This window comes from Pleurodeles waltl, chromosome 8 (assembly GCF_031143425.1).
Source record: "Pleurodeles waltl isolate 20211129_DDA chromosome 8, aPleWal1.hap1.20221129, whole genome shotgun sequence".
Taxonomy (NCBI): Eukaryota; Metazoa; Chordata; class Amphibia; order Caudata; family Salamandridae; genus Pleurodeles; species Pleurodeles waltl.
Genome location: NC_090447.1, coordinates 83,286,525 through 83,307,591, shown reverse-complemented (window position 1 = coordinate 83,307,591; position 21,067 = coordinate 83,286,525). Strand labels below are relative to the sequence as shown.

The 21,067-nt window shown below is 45.8% G+C and overlaps 1 protein-coding gene across 1 annotated transcript; it reads left to right on the top strand.

Annotated features, from left to right (window-relative positions):
* The first annotated feature begins 1,896 nt into the window (after positions 1-1,896).
* On the top strand, positions 1,897-11,990 carry TPBGL (trophoblast glycoprotein like). The gene has a single exon (XM_069203798.1). The coding sequence runs from the start codon at positions 2,502-2,504 to the stop codon at positions 3,573-3,575; it is 1,074 nt and encodes a 357-aa protein (XP_069059899.1). The 5' UTR covers positions 1,897-2,501; the 3' UTR covers positions 3,576-11,990.
* Positions 11,991-21,067: the final 9,077 nt, after the last annotated feature.

Below are 21,067 nucleotides of genomic sequence, written 5' to 3'. Positions count from 1 at the left end.
TTTAGTATCTTGCTGGTTTTTAGGGTCGAGCGTGCAAGCGCTCTGGCCCCCGTTGTATTCTCTCTGTGGGCTATTAACCACGCCCATTTCACGCCTGTCAGTTTGGTTGGTTTGTGGGCTTGCTTTTAAAATTTGCTTGGTTTCATTAGTGACAGGCATGCATACGCTATGCGTTATCCGGTGTTTAGCCCTCCTCTACAGCATTCGTAAACTACTGAAAACTTACGAGGCTATGTGTTTTCCGAATGGCTTCTGCACTACTTTTTCTTTTTATTTCCTATGCAGGGCGATCTCGCTGGGCAGTAGCTGAGCGTTTTGCATGCCATCGACCCAGTTACATGGATAATTCTACTTTTGCTGGTTACGTGAATAATTCTAAATTTGGAGGTTACGTGGATAATTGCACTTTTGCTGATATATTTCACTGCGAGTGAACTTCTGTTTCCTTTTCTGTCTCTTTCACGCTCATGGTGACTGTTGGCACACATATGTGAAACTGTTTTACTTTTCATTATCAGTTTATGTTGCAAGAAAAGTCCGATTAGGAGTTTACAACGCTAATAGCTCTAACTCGAGCAAATGCGAGACCCATTGCATTGCAAATGCTTGTTAATTGTGACACCAAAATCTCAGAGCAGGGCAAACCTGAATCGTGTAGCCACTGAGGTCTGAGGTACCCTCTTCACGGGCTGCCTTTGCCGCCATGACTCAGTTTCATATCATGTTTGACTTTGTTGTCTTTCTGTGCGGTTCGCCATATTTAAAGATCTCCACATATATGAAACAGAGTTTTCGCCATCCTGCTGACGCCGTTTAAGCACTTTCTGTAAAACTGCAGGGCTGGCTGCCTCACTGTGTCACACCGGTTTACAGCTTGTGTTTCATAGTTCATAAACAAACCATCAAAGCAGGGGGTTGTTTCTGAAAAAATATTAGGCAATGACCCTGGAATACTTGCAGTCTTCTGCCTGCGTGCGGGGATAAGGTAGGGTGGTACTTTTTTCCTGCCCGTGAGTGTGGAGAGGTAAAAACAGCGCTGGGAGCCTTGCCCTACATAGGGCGGGACTTCCGGTGCCGCAGAGGCTGGTATTCAGTGGTGGCTGGGTCGCCAAAAGTACGTTTCTGGCAACGGAGCCTGCAGAGAGGCACAACTGACTCTCACAACCACATTCCACACTCGCTACTCACAACTTTCCACTCACGCATCATCACTCAAGCAGGCCGAGCAGAAACATATTACATGACACACATAGCACATCTCCTTCCTATATAAGGACAACCTGGGCAGCAGATATAGCCGAAGGCCATAGAATATGAGCCGGTACCAACACCACTGGGGGGGGGGGGGGCAGGGAAGCCCGCCGTTAGCTTCTAGTGTTGGCTTCTTCATCTAGCCCCACCACTGCACACCCCCCCCCCCCCATACTAACCATAGGCCCCCACAGCAGGACCAAGCACTCTCTTCGCGGTTCCTATTAAATAATGAAAGATGAACTTTTACTGCGGTGTCTGCTTTGAAGGGGAACTTTTGCATCTGTGTGTGCTCTGAAGAGGGCCCGGTTTCCTCGCTTGGAACTTTTTTCCCCTTTGAACAAACTCTCTCTCTCTCACAAAGACATCTGTGCGACTGACGCCGCGGAAGGAGGAAATAAACTGTAACGAGTTCGGAATGGCAGTTTTAATTATCCCTCTGACAGGCATAAACACGGAAGCCATGACACCAGCGCATCAATTCGGGGAAATGGGTGCACGCCCAGTGCTTCCCGCGGGTATACGGGGGCCCCGGGAGGCGCCGGCTTACCGGGCTCTCAGCAGTATATTGTCACCGCGGAAGGAGACAGGAAAATCGATGCCCCATCGATCTTAGCGCTGATTAAAGAGTTGCACGGTGTAAATGAAAACACTAGCATCCCTCGAGCTGCTGGGAGTAAAGCTCGCTGGAAACTGGTCCAGCTCCCCGCCCTGCCCCCCCCCCCGCTGCAGAAGGGGAAAGCACAGCTGATCCAGAGAGGTGAAAGGGGAGGGGGGCACTCTCTGTCAGACAGCGGTCTATCCATCCATCTGCACTGGCAGAGACGTCAAAATCAAATTAAGCCTTCTCAGGAAGGAGGGCGGTCTTCTGGAGAGCTGGTGGCTGAGAGAAACGAGGGCAAGCTGTCTGGGAAGCCGGTGGCTGATACTGAGAGAGGACGCAGGGCAGAAAGCTGGTGGATGGGGCGGGGAAAAAGGAGGGCAAACTACTGGAGACTACTGACTGAGAGTAAGAGAGGATGTTAAACTACCTGGAGGACTAGTGCTTGCATAGAAAGTCTACTGTTGGCCGAGGAGGGCCGGCTGCTGAAGAGCTGGTGGCCGAGCTTCGTGGCGCTTAAGGCGCATCCACGGATCAGCGGGATGGCCGGGAGGAGCGAAGACCCGGGCTAGCCCATCGCCCCCTCTCACAGCAAGACGCGGGCACAGGACTGTTCCGAGAGTCTCTGGTCGGATGCCTGGGATGAAAGATGGGGGAGAAGCAGTCGGACTACATCGGCGAAGTGAAGGGGCTTTGGGATGTCAGCGCGTCCAGCTTTCTTTTGGCTTGTGGGATTATCTGCGCGGTGCTCATGCTGCTGCCTGGCACCGGGGCCTGTCCCGAGGACTGCCACTGCTATGAGGACACGGGGGCCGTGCACTGCCGCTCACCGGACATCCCGGACTCCCTCCCTCCCTGGGTTCGAAACCTCACGGTCACTAAGGGAAACATCAGCACCCTGCGGACTGGGGCGTTTGCGAACAACGGGACGACTCTGGTGAACCTCACCGCCCTCACCCTCACGGATAACGGCATCGAAGTCATCGAGGCGCTAGCTTTCCAAGGACTTCCCAGCCTGGCTGTGCTGGACTTGAGCCACAACGCACTGACGTCCGTGGCCAGCGGCGCCTTGTGGGGCTTGGGGCAGTTGCACACTCTGAGGATGAACAGCGCCCTCCGGCAGGGGGCGCTGGAGCAGCTGTCCGCGGAACTGCTGAACCGGAGCTTCGTGGCGCTAGCGGAGCTGGAGCTGTCCGACAACCAGCTTCAAGCGCTGCCCGCCGGGGTGCTGAAACTGGGGGAGCTGCGGACGCTCAACCTCCGCCACAACTCGCTGCAGTCCCTGGACGCCCCCACCCTGGCCGGCCTCCATCGCCACAGGCGCCTGCAGCTCTCCCTTAGCGCCAACCCCTTCCTGTGCGACTGCCAGCTCAAGCCGCTGCTGCTCTGGCTGCGGAACAGTTCGCAGGTGCGGGACTCCGCGGAGCTCCGCTGCTCCGCGCCCGCCCGCATGAACGGCTCCTTCATCGTGCGCCTCAAAGCCGAGGAGCTCAAGTGCATCAACGAGGACCTGGAGACGGCCTCCTACGTCTTCTTCGGCATCGTCCTGGCCCTCATCGGGGTCCTCTTCCTCATGGTGCTCTACCTGAACAGGCGGGGCATCAAGAAGTGGCTCAACAACTTCAGGGAGGCCTGTCGCGACCAGATGGAGGGCTACCACTACCGCTACGAGCAGGACGCCGACCCCCGCCGGGTCAGTGCCACCGGCGGACGGGGGCTTTGAGGCGCCCCAGCCTCGACCGCCGGCTGTCACCAATCGTTGTTGTCAAAAAGACGTACGGTTCGCACTGTGTAGCGAGAAGAGACAACATTAATATATGTGAGATGCAGATGAGTTTAACTAAACATTGGACACAAGAAGCTGGCTTCAGCACTGTTAGGAGTTTCCTTCTCACTGGAGGGTTACTCTCGTGTCTGCCATTTGCTGCATGTAGTAGTTAAAGCTGCGCCTGTATTTCTGCTATCCTCCTCTTTATAAGAGAACAGAACGTCGTTACAATCTGACACTGTGATACTCCAATTTCAAACCTTTTAATTTATGGTGCACACTGCTAACATTTTTGTTTAAATGAAGGCAAACTGACTACTGATGTTATGTTGCCCACGGTGCAACTCGAGAATTGCGATCCCGGCTTCACACCCTGTTGGCCCACATTTTGTTATCCTGGGCAAATCTTTGCCTCTTGCTCCATAGCTGTACACACTTGAGCACTCAAAGACAGACTGGATTACCAGAATTATGCATAATCTAGGAAGATGATCCTTTATATCTACATGTACACGTGACCTAATTATATAATTATATGCATGTTATCGAACAGAAAGCACCAGGTTAGCATTAAATTGTGATTGTGGTCATCAATCCCAAACAGGGGCCATGTAATTTCAGCTATTCGACCAACATTCGTGGAAGACTCAGTAAAACAGAGTAATTTAATTAATGGATTAAATGAGGATTACAAAAACTGCTTTAGGCATTTTAGCAAGGACGATTTACAGATTGTCTTCATTAGTCATGGTAAAGATAAGGTTTACTGCTAATCTGTCCAATTCTGGGTGATTCATTTGTCATTCAGTATTGCATACCAGTTTTCTGCATGCATGTCTTGAATGATTATGTCTGCAAAGGGAGCCATTGTACCACGCAGACAGATGTAAGTACAACCCACAGTATCATAGAATGCTAGCAGTGGGATGTCAGCATCACAGAACAGTTTGAACTCCGATCACTGATTCACATATCCTAAGCGGAACAGTACATAGTACTCCTGTTTACTCCCAGTATTCTACTATGTATCTCACAACACACTTTGTGCACCTGCTGTATGCCGCTAACCCAGTCATCCATTCATGTTTTCATGGCACTGTATTCTGCTCCAAGAGGTGTGCCAAGTATGGAAAACAGACATGTATGGAGATTTTCAGGTTTCTGCACCTTATTCGCTTTAATTTAAAAAACAAATACAGGGTGTCATCTTTAGTGACAAATAGGCTCTTTACATCATCATGGTACACTATGTTCTTTCCAAGACTCTTTCTGCAGCACTGTTTTCCTCTGCTGTAATGCAATCCGAGGACAGGCTGGATTAATAAACTCCTTGAATCAACAATTAATTCTGCTACTGCCACGTGTCGCTCATTCCCGGAAAGATTTCTGTTTCTATTAAAGGGATTTGACTCTGAGCAGCTGTACCCTTACAACACTCAGAGCTCTTTACAGAATGCACAGCTGCTCGATGAACTCACGGCAGAGGTGCGTTTTCGGTATAGAAGGCTCACTCCTTTTACCACGCTCAGAAGAATGAGTGTCAGGCTCGACAGTGCACAACTTAAATTTCTGATCTGCAGGTGATGGGCAGACATCTGATGCAACTTTCCTAACCCACACGTTTGTTGTACTGGCTAATCATCCTATATAACCAGTTACACCCGAACAGTAATGTAAAAAATGTGCTAAATAATCTGATTACCCCACATTTTGCTATTTTTCTAATCAGTCATGCGGCAAAAAAACGTGTGATGCAGTATTAGCAAATCAATATTGGGAGCGCTTTGTTTTTTAGTGCACAAATTCTGTGCTAACTAGCGCGAGCCAACAGCTGGCGGCAACAAATTTATGTGGTAATGTTTATCAGACTTCAATCTGCATTTTGTTAATGGAAAATATTAAATTAGGACTTCATACTTGGCAGCAATGTCATCACTGCTGCTGTGTATTACCTTCTGATTTTGCTCATTAATGTGATGGGTAGCAGATGTTGAGCATTTAGATATTGCTTGATTTAGCTTCCATCACTAAGAAGCAGCTTGCAGAGTTCTTTAGGAAGCACCCCAGAAACTGAGATCTCAGATACACCGTCGGGTTATCTGACACCCAGAGGTTTTACAGGGCCATTGACAGATGTTTAAAGTGACAGCCCACATTGACCGTCGTCTGACATCAAATAATATTTCAAGATGGAGTTGCATATTTCTTCGTACCTATCATCTTCTCTTAATTCTTCACTAGTCACTATAATGCCTAGTATAACAAGTATGACCACAATATGCCATAGCTATCATTATGCCTACTGTGACTACTATAATGTCACAGAGAAGCATCAAGGTAATGATATGCTAACAATATGTCAGAAGTCCCATTATACCGGATAAGAGGCCATATGTACGAACACATTTTCCCATAGACACAGAATGGGTAAAACCTTTTGATACATCTGGCCCAAGGTTACTATAATGCACACTGTATGCCAAATAACCCTCAATATTTTAGGACTATCATTATGTCAGGGGGATGCACACTGTAGCAATGATGTTCACTTTATGCCAAGCTCACAATACATACACTTTCATGTGTGCACATATAAACACACAAAAAATCACATACAATACATACAATACATGCACACAAAAAAACGCATGCATACACAATCACTCAGCTCCCACCATCTCACCTTCTGAGCTGCTAACTGCCTCTGATACTGGCTTTGTCGTGGTTTCTACAGGCGGAGAAGCTGTTGTGTTTTTATGGTCCAAGGCCCATAAGATATTTGGGGCAAGGAGCTTGTGAAACCACGTGGCTTGATGCTGAGTTTTCCCAGGGCTCAGCAGAAGCAGTTCTCTGCCTCTTGAAGACAAAGCCCCAAACACTATCACCCACACAGGCAGTGGAGAGTATTGGGACTTTTGGGAGAAAAGAGATGGGTAGGACATAATTGAAGCTGGTCCAGCCTCTCTTATCACATGCACGCAGTGTGCGTATGAGCAGTTAGATAATCTCTCCCTACACACTCCTGTGGGTGAGCCACCCCTATTTAATTTTGCAATAATTATTTGCCACATACGCAGAGGAGCTGTACACAAACAAAGCAATGTGAACAGAGAGCATCCCAAAAGTCTCATGTTATCAGTAGCCTTATTGCAAAAAAATATGGTCTAACAAAATATTTGAAAAAGTCGCGACCTACTGATCCAACTTCATCATCAAACCTTTAAGGAACGGGATGTGTTCTAGTGACAGAAATGTTGACTTTGGTGCTAGGAGGACTCAATTTTAATTCCAATGTTTCCCACTTGAGCAAACTCATTCAATACTTTACAAATCATGTCCTCATCTTCAGCCTCAGCTCAATTAACTCATAAATTTGGAAGCACTTGGAAATAATATAACCCACCACAGAAAATAATTACTAGAAATGAATTTGTCAACAGGACATAAACCTCTCTCCTCTTAGGTTAAGCTTCAAACTTCACAAAGATTTGTAGTGACCGAAATCACAGCATGAGAGTCACAGGTGCAATCAAGTGTGTTTCAGACTTTGAAATGGAAGTGCAGAGGGGCTGCAGTGTAACCTAAAACCATTACAAAGGCTGACAATAATCTAGCAGGCTGGTTTCCCGTGTGGCCATGGGGGGTATATTAAAGGAAGCACATTTGAAAACATAGCTACTGTAATTTCTTAATATACATACGTATGTTTTATTTCTGACTATTAGTCAAACATTGAATCCATTCATTTTATTTTTAATATTTTCATTTTTTTACACCAGATGCCTCTTTTATCTGGTTACTCCGTTAAGTGTTTTCAGTGAGAGGCAGGGCCTGCAGTACACAGATCCATGGTGTTAGCAAAGGAGAAATGTAACTGTTAGATTTTCAAAACAGTTTGTAGGTAAAAGTAAATACAACTTTTTATGCTGCATACTTGCTCCTGTATTAGATCACAAACTTAATTTCATATCCCTTCTTGGAATCATCCTGAGTCAAAAATTTGAGTCCCATACAAATGGGTGGCTGTCCAAGTAACGACTACGCTTCCTGAAAAAAACTTAAAAGGACATTGTGGGGAAAAGTTTGTTTGGTAAATCAGGCAGTGACAACAAGAAAAATAGTCGGGGCAGCATGTTTTCATAAAAAAATGTACGTCCCCTTTAAAAGTGCTTCTGATTTGAAATCCTCTTTCCTGAGGTCATCCCTCCACAGCTGTGTTGAGACACATTGACAATGCAGTGAGGGACACGCTCACTGGCCATGGCCGTACTGCGCCTCATGAGTTTAAAGTGGATGCTCCTCCTTCTAGTCCTCTTCACACTGCATATGAAATGCTCATTAAACGTAGTGATGGCCTAAACAATGACGCAGTGCATTGTGGGTGAGAAAGGACTGTCCTGAAAGAGTCAAGGGAGTGGGAAGGCTCTGGGATAGTTGCTTGTATGTTTTGACAGTTCCATAGTGTGAACCTTTGCAAGCCAGAAACATAACGCAGTATCTGGCAATAAGGGCGCATAGTCAAGTGGAGAGAAGTGAGATTTTGAGATCCTGTACAATCATAGTGGGGGAACTGTGGCACAATGGTTAGAGTGGCAGACCCTGATGCAGAGATCTGGCCCGGGACCAGGGTTCAATTCCCACCTCAGTGGGTCTTGGGCTCAATTCCCTTGGACCAGATAATTCTCACCTTGGTGCCTAATCTAAGTAATGGGTCCCACTCTGGGCAATAGTTTGCTTAATCTCCACAACAGTGCTTGGATGCCTGGTTTCACACCGGGGCTGACCAGGAGTGGGTAACTCACAGGGAAAAGCCAGGAGGGGTTCCACAGCAGTATGTGTAGAGCACCTTGGGACCCTAACGGGTGAGTAGTGCGCTATACAAATGTGAAGTTTTAACTGTTTCATTTGGATGGCCGAAGGAGCGGGAATGGTCCTTAGTTCCTATAAATGAGTTACTCATCAATAGAGTCTTTAATTACTTTCTGGACTGCAGGAGTGAGAGGGACACCTGATGCGTGGCTGGATGGAGAAAGTTTGGTTCATGGTTTACTTTTAGGCGGACTTGTTGGTTTCAAGCCAGTATGCACTCTTTTTGCTCCATTGACTTCTTGCAGTGGATACAATAGAGTTCTTCCTCCCAGGGAATGCACCATGATAGATGCAGGTGAGTGTAAGGTTGATTTTTTGTGTATTTTGTACATCATGTCTATTTTGGAAATTCCACTGATTTTAATATTTAGCAAATTCCAAAGTTTTGATTGCCAGAAAATGGCAACCTTTTCCTGATAAGAAAGCTAGCACCCAGAAAAATCAGAAGAGAAAATAAAGGGTAGTAATGAGAGGTGGAGTGGGAGACGGAAAGAGAGAGGAAACGAACAACACCGTAAGAGCCTCACATACAAATACATTTTTCAGGCACAAACCATACGATTCTGATAATCACAGGGTTTGCAGCTTCAAAATTGTTTTCTGCTATGCACTTAACCCCTTTTGTGATTCAATAAGTCTTTCTGAGCTGGAAAAGTGATACTGGACTTCATTGTGAATCACAATCGGAGGGGTGTGATAAGGGCATTCCATCCTTATAGCGAACAACTATAAGAGGTATCAATGGTTAGTTACCGCAATTGCAACCACAAACCATTGAAAAATTACAAAGAGCTCCAAAGAGATGGTAATAGATTTGCAAAGGGGAAGCTGTTCCTGTTGGACAAGCTGTCCCCGTTGGACAGCTTACCCCTTGCACACCCTGTTTGTTTCTGGTGGAGCAGGTAGTGCCCCAGGGTACCACTGCCTGTTCCCCTGATGTCTTCCCAAACGGGCAACCTTTTTCTTTTAATGCAACCCATGCTTGAAAATAAGAACGTTTCCCCTTGAAAATGCAAATGGTCTGCTGTTTATTGCATTTTTGGCCAATCAGGTGTTGCAGATGTCTGACTGCCTAAGTAGTATTCATTAGGCTGGTGGTCCTGTGATCCTCTGCAACTATCACTTTGTGAACTGACTTATTAGACATAGGTCTCCATGACCTATTAAGACGCAGGGTGCATCACAAAATGAAAGAAAGAAATGGGCAATTTGCACCCACCATTAGTGGCCTTCTTGATCACATCTCACGCCTAAAAGTATAAAAACAGTTGCTACCTAAGCCTTAGTTTGTGTTGACTCTGGCCTTAGGGGCCATCAAGTCATCAGAAAGCACAGAAAGTACCAAAGTTTGGCTGTTGATGAGCTAACGGAGGGACAAAAGTGACACTGTAAGTCACTGTGGCCCAGACCATGCATGATGTCACTTTTGGCCCCTAGCCTGTGGGTGAATATGCATTCAAGAAAAAAGGGTTGCAATAGCAGTTGCCCAGGCGACCTTTACTTTTAGTGAACAGCCGCACCCCTGGGCACCCTACAACCATAAAGAGTGATTGTTCACCTAGTAAAAAAAATAAGGGCCTCATTTATAATGGCATTGAACCACCAGAACGTCACTTTTTCCGACATTCTGGTGGCACAATGCCCTGCTCCATATTTACAAAATGGCGTAAAGCCACTTTTTGTGGGTTAACGGTGCCTTGTAAATATGGCCCCTTTACACGCAGCATCCTGCCTGAAAGGGGAGTGCAATGGGTATTGCTGTGGTGTTAGAGGGGCGCAACGAGGAGAAATACTTTTATTTCTCCTCGTTTTCGCTTTTTCTATGTGTGCTGTATTCTGCAGCACAAACAGAAAGAGCAAAATACTATTAATGACTGTTTATGTGCAGGACGGTGTCCCTTCCTGCATATAAACAATGATTGAATAATAACCAATTGTTATTTCTATGCGTGCTGCATTATGCAGCACACATAGAAGTAACAAATCGCCGTTATTGATTGTTTATGTGCAGGAAGGGACACCTTTCTTCCCATAAACAATCTTTCCCTACCATGCAGGCACCCTTGCACAATAGTGCCAGGGTGCCAGCGTTGGCACTAGGCAGCTAATTTTAGCACCAGCGCTAGGGGAAACACAGGGGTACGCCGTATTGTAGCAAATACGGCGCTCCCTACGTTTCTGAATTGACGCAGCGCGGTGCTGCAAAATTTTCCGCTGCACCACTTCTTTGAAAATGAGGCCCTAAATATGGTAGTTTACAAGTAGGAACAAATGAGTCTTTTCTGTGCTTCAGTAAGCACGGCACGGAGTAAGAAAGCAAACTGAAAACCTTTAAAATCATTTTTACTCGGAGAACATGCTTAATGGGTCGAAATGAGTACTAAAGTGGTTTATAAAGATGGTATCCAGAGTAGCAAACGGGGCATTTCGGGATTAGATAGAAAACTATAAATGGTAAAAATAATATACCTCAAACAGTTAAGGAGAAAACCACCCCGAATAAATGAACGAGCAGCATACAAAATAAAATTTTAATTAAGCTAAACCAAAGACTATCTATGTTCAAAACAATGACAGGATATGGGGGGGGGGGACAGGAGGACGTACCCCGAGACTTGCGTGCTTAACCCCGACACAGCTAGTGCGAGAAGGAAGTTTTGTTTGTGGTCAGAATGTGAGTCGGGGGTAATTAAAGGTTTTTCGGGGTATGAGGATGCCCTGTTTTGAATGTAATGCAGTGAAACTATGGGGCAATGAGAGATCAGTAGCAGCAAGATGAACTGGTGGGGTGGTCTGAATTCAGAGAACACGTACATTACATTTTTTTTTATAGTCACAAAAATAATCTACAGATGATGTGAATTTTCTTTCAGTTTATTGAGGTTCCCTTTCTCACTTAAGGATCTGTGATGCAGTATCACACACCCGCAAAACAGTATTGCATTAAGTTGTTAAAAAGTTTAGTCATCTCACAACCATGAGTCAGATTTTTATCTGATTTACAGCCTTTCTGTTTTACCTTAAATACTAGTGTTAAAAATAAAATCTGCAACATTTTTTATTTGCTGTTTTGATTTAGGACAGTACTGTATTTGAGCCTTATTCGAATTTATTTGGATTTCTTGGAATTTGAGAAACATGTCTTGTGTATATGTTGAACCTTCAGGCAGAGAGATAAGCAGGACTGTGTACATTTTGTTTTATTTCTTGATTGCATGATATATTCTCCAGATGGGGAGTAAAGTGAGTTTGGGTTTATGAGATGTTGCAAAAAGTGTCTTTTGCTTAATTCACAAGACGTACTTGGGGGTAAAAAGATTCAAGCCATAAGGTAAAATGATTCAAGCCAGGAACAAGTTTAAACCTAAAAATATATTAAATTTGACTGTATTTTAAATCGGCGTGCTTAGGCATGCACGAACGGTGAGTATGTATTGGTCATGCAGAAAATATTCTATAATAGCTTAATGTAAGCGGTCCTAAAATGATGCGTAAACATAGTGGGTGGGGTGGGCGTCTCCAGGGTCGAAAACTAGCAAGAAGGGTTCGTGTCGTGGAAGTCATCAAGGTCATGCAATGCACAAGGGCCACACAAAATCACATGTTTTTAGGGGAGTCACAAATGTTTTTGGCCCATTTTGCAGAACATTTTAAGCTTGAATGACAATAAATTAAAAAGTACAAAAAAGTGTACAATTAAATTTGGTTTTCATAGAATGAATGTAGGAGGGGATGAAACATACACGATTAATGTTGATTTAGCTATAAAAAGCACACAGTAAAACATTCAGAAGTTGGAGAAATTTCCAGACTCTATAGTTGTGTAATGTATGGACCAAACAAACGTGATAACCATTTAAAGCTCCCTTGACAACTCTTAAAATCGTATTTTTCAAAAACTACTGAATTGATATACACTAAACTACCAAAACAGGTTTCTGAGTAAAGTTTTAACTTAAAGCGAAGTTTGGTGTAAATCCATTCAGCTGTTTGGTCTGCAGATGAGAGCAACATTTATCATGGGAGCTAAAATGGGAAACTACATCTCCCTCCTTAACATTTCTCTGTGCATGGATGTGCATGCAATTGTCATGCCTGACTTTAGCTGACTGCCCAAAGGGATTCCCAAACCTGGTGGTGAACCATTTCTTGGCTAAGTTATAGGCACACACACACACCAATATATATATATATATATATATATATATATATATATATATATATACAGTATATATATATATATATATATGAATCTATTATGTATATATCTCTTCCTCTCTATATATCTATTAGGGGTGTGTGGGGAGCTCCACTCTACTGGTGGAGCTACCAGAGTTTTTTGAACTCCACGCTTCACTTGGAGCATGGAGTTGTCCAGAAAACTCCGCTAGACCCACCAGCAGAGCGGAGCTCACCCAGTGCGTGCTGCAGCCAGTATGGGCTGCACAGCGCAAGTGCAGACACTCTGCCCTTGTACTGTGCAGCCCAAAACTGGGCTGCAGCGCAAACTGGAGAAGAGGAGGGAGGCTGTCATACTGAGAGGAATCATTGGAGAGGAGGACCCCCGGGAAGACCCAGGTAAGTCCTCTTCTCTTTTCTTGTCATTGTTTGTGCCTACGGCCCTGGCCTGAACTTCCGGCCTGTTATGCACCGGCCTGTCTCGTGTGCACTACACACGGGGCAGGCCGGTGCACAATGGGCCTGCAGTTTTTGCTGCCTATGGCCCTGCACTGAATTCAGGCCAGGGCCGTAGGCAGCGAAAGAAAGCTGCCATTTCATGCCTCTTGTGCCCAAGCCTACCCGTGTGCACAGCACACAGGACAGACCGGTGCACAAGAGGCCTGAAATGGCAGCTTTCACTGTCTTCGGCCCTCCTGAATTCACCCATCTCGGAAGCACTAAGCAGGGTCGGGCCTGGCTGACCAGGCCCAACTCTGCTTAGCGCTTCTGTGATGGACGCATTCAGGAAGACTCAGTGGGGCAGAGAACTCCAGCTTCGTGGAATTACATGGAGTTTTTTTCAATTCCGTTGAATTCTGAAAAGCCGGACTCCTTTCACTCTGCCTAGGCCACACATATATATATATATATATATATATATATATATATATATATATATATATATATATACACAACTTTACCACAGGGGATAGTTCTAGTCAGGAGCTAGTTTCCATCGGTAAAGCATTTTTTCTTTTGCCAAAATCTTTGGCGCTGTGACGAATCTTCACAACATTTTCAACATTAGTTTGCCACTCACTCCTGCTGCTGTTTGGATAGGGTTATTTGTCAAGCAACGGCTAAGAAAAAGGAGGGTCTCAAAACATGTTTCCTCTATGCAATTTCCCATAACTATTTTAGACACAACTACATCCTGAACTGCTGGATGGAATTACACCAAATTTGGCAGAAAGCTGGCTCTTGGTCCAGAAAGAGTACATTTTGTGATTTGGTGTAAATCCATTCTGTAGTGTTGGAGTAATTAAAGAAAAAACAACATTGTACATCTAGGAACGCAGATCCTCCACAATTTAGGAAGAGCTCATGCAATCTGATTGGCTGCCTACCCTTCAACCAGGGAGGGGGACTGTGGGACCCCACTTCGTAGGCCCTTTATGGCCCTGGGGACTGCCACCTCCCTTGGGCTTGGCCTTAAAATAAGGAGTGGTGTGTGGACCCCCTCTTGAGCCCTAAAGTGCTCTGGGGACTACCACCTCCCCGGGGCCATAGTCATATTCAGAGAGGGATGGAGGTGGGTTGCTCCCCCGGGCCATATTTATCCCAGGGAGCAACCACCTCCCCAGGGCTGGCCCTACAAAAAACAAAAAAGGGACCGCATGGTTCCCCACCTGCAGCCATAATTGGCCCTGGAGACTGCCACCCCCCAGGGCTGGCTCCCTATATCCCAAGGTGCCCACCCTCAGCACTTAGTTGTTTGCTGTCGCTTGGTGGGAGATTTGACAGCTCCCGCCAAGCAAGAGCAAACAGCAAGTCTGCTCCCAGAGGGTGGGAGAAGTGACCCTGCTTCTCATCGCAGGAGCAAACATTTCATCTGTTTTCCTGCCCACTATCAAGTGGGCAGGAACAGAGATGAAAAATTGCTTTCACATACAAGGAGCAGCAGTTCTTGCTGCTCCCTCATATGCAATGCCAGCTCATGGTAGTGGAAGGGAGCCGGCAGGGACGGCAGTGGCGTTGAGGCTCCCAAAAAATGCACATGGGGTTCCCTGGGTGGGACCAGGGTAACCAGGATGAAGTGCCCACGCCTCAGGGGATGGGGCCCCCAGGACCGAAATCGGCCCAGAGAGGTGGGCGGAGTGGCCCTCCTTCCCCTTTCAAACTCTAGCCAGGCCCGAGGAGATGGGGTCCCTAGAGCCAAAATCGGGCCAGTAACTGCGGCCACCGCATGTGGTTGAGGGCTGTGCCTGGTGAGGGATTGGGTGTCTATTGGGGGTTGGCTGAAGGGCCTGGCCGCAGGCTAGGACCTGGAACTAACCCCCACCACACACAGCTGAAGGTCATGTGTGGGAGGGGTTGGATTAATGTTAAGTAATTAAATATTACTTAACATTACAAAAACATTGGAATTCACTAAAAAAACAAAGGTTACAGGGATGTTATAGTTAGGAAATAGAATTAAACAAAACCTTGGACATTCACTGAAAAAAACAAAAGGTTACAGGGCCGTTATAGTTAGACACATTTTACAAACACAAAACCACAGAAACTCAACATTTATAGTTAAACGTATCTCGAACAATTATAGCTTGTGCCCTTAGGTAACTATAACTTGCCTTCTCGTCATGCACTGCTAATTACCCCACATATTACATCAGACATGACATCTTCAATGACATCATTGAATATATCACTGCAACATGTGCAATAAAATTATTGGTGAGAAAATTGTGCATGGCAGGGGTGCAAGTTATGTGTGCCTTAGGGCACAAGGTATAGCTTCTTGAGATGAGTATAACTGTAACTGTTGAATTTCTATAGTTTTGTCCCTGTAACCTTTGTTTTTTTCCAGTGAATATATATACATACTGTTAGACTTTTCATCCTTGGCGTGGTCTCCCCCAACTTTTTGCCTCTGTTCCCCAGGTTGTTGATGTGTGCTGGACTCTGATTTTACTGTTTTTGTTACTCTGGGCACTTTACCACTGCTAACCAGTGCTAAAGTGCAAGTGCTCCTGTTTAAAATGTGTACATAATTGGCTTATCCATGATTGGCATATTTGTTTTACTGTTAAGTCCCTAGTAAAGTGCACGAGAGGTGCCCAGGGCCTGTAAATAAAATGTTACTAGTGGGCCTGCAGCACTGGTTGTGCCACCCACACAAGTAACCCTGTAATCATATCTCAGACCTGCCACTGCAGTGTCTGTGTGTGTATTTTTACACTGTAAATTCGACTTGGCAAGTGTATCCACTTGCCAGGCCTAAACCTTCCATTTTATTACATGTAAGGCACCCCTAAGGTAGGCCCTAGGTAGCCCCAAGGGCAGGGTGCAGTGTATGGATAAGGTAGGACATATAGTAATGTGGTTTATATGTCCTGACAGTGAAATATTGCCAACTTCGTTTTTCACTGTTGCAAGGCCTGTCTCTCTCATAGGATAACATGGGGGCTACCTTCAAATATGATTAAAGTGTAGATTCCCCTAGAGCAGTGTTCCCCAACCGCCGGGCCGCGGACCGATGCCGGTCCGTGGATCAATCGGCACCGGGCCGCCCCACTGTGGCGGGCGGTAAATGTTTGATAATTTTTCCGTGGCCCGCTTGTCACACAATGGGACAAGCGGGCCACGGAAAAATTATCAAACATTTACCGGTCCGCAGCGGTAAAAAGGTTGGACAACACTGCCCTAGAGAGTAGATGGACATGTGGAGTTTGGGGTCCCTGAACTCACAATTTAAAAATACATCTTTTAGTAAAGTTGATTTTGAGATTGTGCGTTTGAAAATGCCACTTTTAGAAAGTGAGCATTTTCTTGCTTAAACCATTCTTTGACTCTGCCGTGTTTGTGGATTCCCTGTCTGGGTCAGTTTGACAGTTGGGTTGTTTTTCACCTCACACTAGACAGTGACACAAAGGGAGCTGGGGTGTAACCTGCATTTCCTGATTAGCCATCTCTGCTAGGAGGGAGGGGTGGAGTGGTCACTCTCATCTGAAAGGACTGTGTCTGCCTCTGACAATGCAGACTCCAACCCCCTGGTGTGTGTCTGAGGCCTTGCCTGGGCTAGGCAGGATTTCACAAGTAGGTGTGAGTCCCCTTTGAAGAAAGGTGACTTCAAAGACTAAAATGGGTATAAGAAGGGCACCCAAATCTACAGAGTTTAGAAACACTTCTGGAACCATGAGGAACCTCTGCCTGGAGAAGAGCTGATAGCTGAGGAAGAAGTGCTGCCCTGCCTGTGACTGTGCTTTGTGGAGCTTTCCTACAGTGCTGCTTCTGCCAGAGTAAGAGGGCAAAGACTGGACTTTGTGTGCCTTCCATCTTGTGAAGAAATCTCCAAGGGCTTGAGTTAGAGCTTGCCTCCTGTTGTTTGAAGTCTCAGGGACAGCAAAGACTTCTCTCTGCCAGCACTTGGAGTCTCTGGAGAGACTCCTGCTCTGACAAGTGGTGTCCTATCCAGTTCCTGGGCCCTTGAAAGGAAAGCTGGTGGAAATCCAAGGAAATCGACTTCGGACGACACCGGATCGACGCCGCTGCTGAATCCGGTGACGCCGCCTGCACCCGACGCCGTGACCTTTGCTGGAACGCGACGCTCTTCGCAGGCCCGACGCCACAGCAGCCCCGCTGAAGTCCACGACTCCGTGGAAGTCGCCGCACCACGTCATGACCGACGCCGCTCGAAGTGCACGGATTCAACGTTTCGCACAGACGCCGCGATCCCCGACTTCGCGCATCGGCTTGTTTTCACTCTTCACCAAAGGTACTGTACTTGGGGGTCTACACGACTCCGTGTCCGGCGCCGCTGGTGTCGGCTTGTTGGGAACGACTCCGTCACGACGCCGTGTTACCATCTCATCGAAGCATTTTTGTTTCTAAGCGCTATTTTTTAGTTTAAACTCTAAAAATTCATAACTTGACTTGTGTATGTCGTATTTTTGTCATTTTGGTCTTGTTTTGTTTAGATAAATATTTCCTATTGTTCTAAACTGGTGTTGTGTCATTTTGTAGTGGTTTCATTAAGTTACTGTGTGTGCTGGTACAAATACTTTACACCTAGCACTCTGAAGTTAAGCCTACTGCTCTGCCAAGCTACCAAGGGGGTAAGCAGGGGTTAGCTGAGGGTGATTCTCTTTTACCCTGACTAGAGTGAGGGTCCTTGCTTGAACAGGAGGTAACCTGACTGTCAACCAAAGACCCAATTTCTAACACATACAGAGAGAGAAAGAACAAACACAGAAAACAGTGTTTCAGTAGTCATGTACATTAGAGATTTCCACTTGCAGTAACATATTTACAATTAATATCTGCCTGACCTGTTGTACCAACTCAAGAATGTAATTTAAGTGTGAACGCTGTTAAGCAATGGTAATCAAAATATGCAGATAAAAATTTTAGTGTTTCCCTCAACTGTGCAATAATCATGGTTGACACCTGACTAATGCAAGATGATACTGTTCCCTAGAAGACTGTAGAGAACAAATTAATGATCACAATGTGCCTCCCTGCAGATGCCATGGTACAGAATTTGAAAGGTCTCGACAAAAAGAGTAACATACATGTTAGTATAAACTATGTTTACACATTTGGGCATGTAACATTTTAATGCTTACTTACATAGTTGTATGTGTGACTCATGCATAATGTATGTGTTACATTGTCTACAGTACATTTATAGGTGGCTTTTTCTATCATACCATAATACTAGGCAATACACGTATTCCAAAACTAAAATCCCATAGGATGACAGAGACATTTCTCACATTCTCCCCTTTGGATCGATGTTCCAAAAGTGAAAATGTGCATCCAAGTGATCTGATTGGCTGTCACAAGAGGAAAATGTATTTTGCCGTGGCAATTTCAGGATGCGGGGCATGGCTCCTGTGTTCTGAACAAAAAACCTGAAAGGCCATAGAAGTGGGTAGGCTAGGTACATCTGACCCCCAGTCCATGGTGGGGGACCCTGGAAAAGGTCCCACATGGAATACATATTAAAAAAGAATTGAAAATGACTCATAGGGTCAGCAGATACGTTTTGGTATTTCAGAACACAGACACCTAAATTGATAGCTATGGTCTGCATAATGAAAACAGGTACTGTGGACCTCAGGCAGCATATGAGGAATTTGTGGTCTATGAATCTGAAAATGAAACACAAATCAAGGAAAAGCTTCATGCTCTGGTACCGCCAATCCAAGGCAAGCTTCATAACTCATGCATCACCTAAAGAGGATTTGCGAATATGGAGTTCAAGCCATGAACCATAGAAAGTAGCTGCATTGGTTGGTGAAGCTTGTCTTGGATTCAGTATTCCAAATAAGGATCTGTAAATCAAAAAATATATACATTCACATATATACGACCTGGCCACAGGCCAAGTTGTTTGTTCCAAGCTGAAGGTACAGTCAGAGAAAACTTCCTGCAGCAGGCTGGGCGTAGGGCATAATCTGCCATTATTTTCATCATCTTTAAAAGGGCCTCTCTACATCTCTGGACACCCATTTCCTCTTCCACCATTTCTTTTCAATGAGTAAGATTAGGGCCGGGAGCCTCCACCGTGTAATCACTTGTTTCAAAAAATATTTGTTACATTGCTCTATTCCCCTCTTCCGTCCACATTCCCTCTTTCTATTAGAACCCCTGCTTTTTAGGTTTTGCCTGATTAGCGCTTGTACTGTGGCAAAACATTCGCCTTTGAAGAAAAATCTAAAAAAGGGAGTTAAAGCCCACCCACCAGCTTGCACATCTCACTCACAGCCATGACATTATTTACCATTGGTTGGCTTCTCTGGTCACTCTCCTGTCCCTGCTTCTCATTGGTTAGCAGGAATACTTACGTCAAGAGGTTGTACTTTCTCTCTTCTCCTTAGGGCTTTGGCGGTTCTCTGGAGCTCAGATGGAGCTTGGACAAAGTACTCCTTCCGGTTGGGGATCAGTGGCTGGCCCCTGTGTCCTTCCATATGCTGTGTGCTTCTGAGGTACTTCTTTTTTTATTTATGCCCTCAGCGCCTCCCACTGACCCCCGCTGCATACAGACACACCAGATGGAGCCAAGTCCCAGGCCATCTCCCCATTCCCAGTGCACTTCTGAGGAACTTTTTTTTTGCTTTTTTCTTTGCCGGCGGTGTGTCTGCAAAGTCGGCATTTGTATTGCGCCTTTAAAAGACTCTCCATTCAGCAGCTTGAAGTCCTGTGCCACTCCCACAGATTCTTATCATCTTGGAGGCACGGCCGCCGATTTACCCTTGGTGCTCACCATGCACCCCATCCTGCACCTCAGCTCCCACAGCTACCCACCGAACAAAGACCAGAGATGGGGACCTGCAGCAAAGAGACATGCTGAGTCCTGCCAACCCACTCAGCTGAGATCTATAGTGCTCAGGGCAGTCCCAAGAACAGCATGAGCCTCAAACACTCTCAGAGCTGCCTGCTCACACCCTCCTTCCTGCCCCACACACACATATACTACGCACACACACCAAATGGAGCCGAGTCCCGAGCACCTCCTCGCTCCACAGTGATGGTCTGCCATCCCTGTGCTCCGCTCAGGACTCACCTCTGCCCACTATCACTCTCTTCCCCTTCTCATTCCATTCCTCTCCAGCTCTGTCCCCCTACAACCTTGCACTTGTCTTTTATGCAGCCCGGAAGAGACCACTCTATCTCTGGCCCCCGTCTGCTGCCAGGAGCTGGTTATCTCTGACAGCATCAGAGAGGTGAAGTGAGAGTGGACTAGAGGTTCTGGCCCAGCTGGGCACCAGAGGAGGGGTCCGGGTACATAGAACACATATGCACTCAGCATTGTCTGTTTCAGAGGAAGATACAACCTTAATATTACAAATGTACCTTCTTGATGTGTTCTTTCTTTCCTTCAGTGGATATGTCACATGACAGTGCAAGTCAGTGTCACCGCTGCCGTCCGCCCTTGCTGAACCCATATGTGAACCGAACTGCATGATAGGGGGTTGCGGTCAAGCAGAAACCCCCTCATAATGCAAAAAAATGCATGTTGTTGTGGGATAGTGTATGGTGCATGTTAACACTGCATGAAAGTCATTTGTGTAATGGTCACTTTCTATGTATAAGCAAGGGCCACCTGTCTTGACTCTGGGTGCAATTGCGACTGAAACTAGTCAGCATTCAAGAGAGTATTAGTTATGAGCAAAAACAGAAAATACTCACAGGAGTATGGCGGCTGTGTCCTCGTTTTACTACAATAATATATGACTGATATTGCAATATATTACATTGTGGTATACGCACAGAGGGAGATACATACTCATATCATTTGTGGACTGTATAATGGGCTGTTGCGTAAGTGTATAATACTTTATTAACCTGTGTATTACATTTGTGTTTACCATTGTGCCAGGCATTAAAAGCTCTGAAGCAATCCAACACAA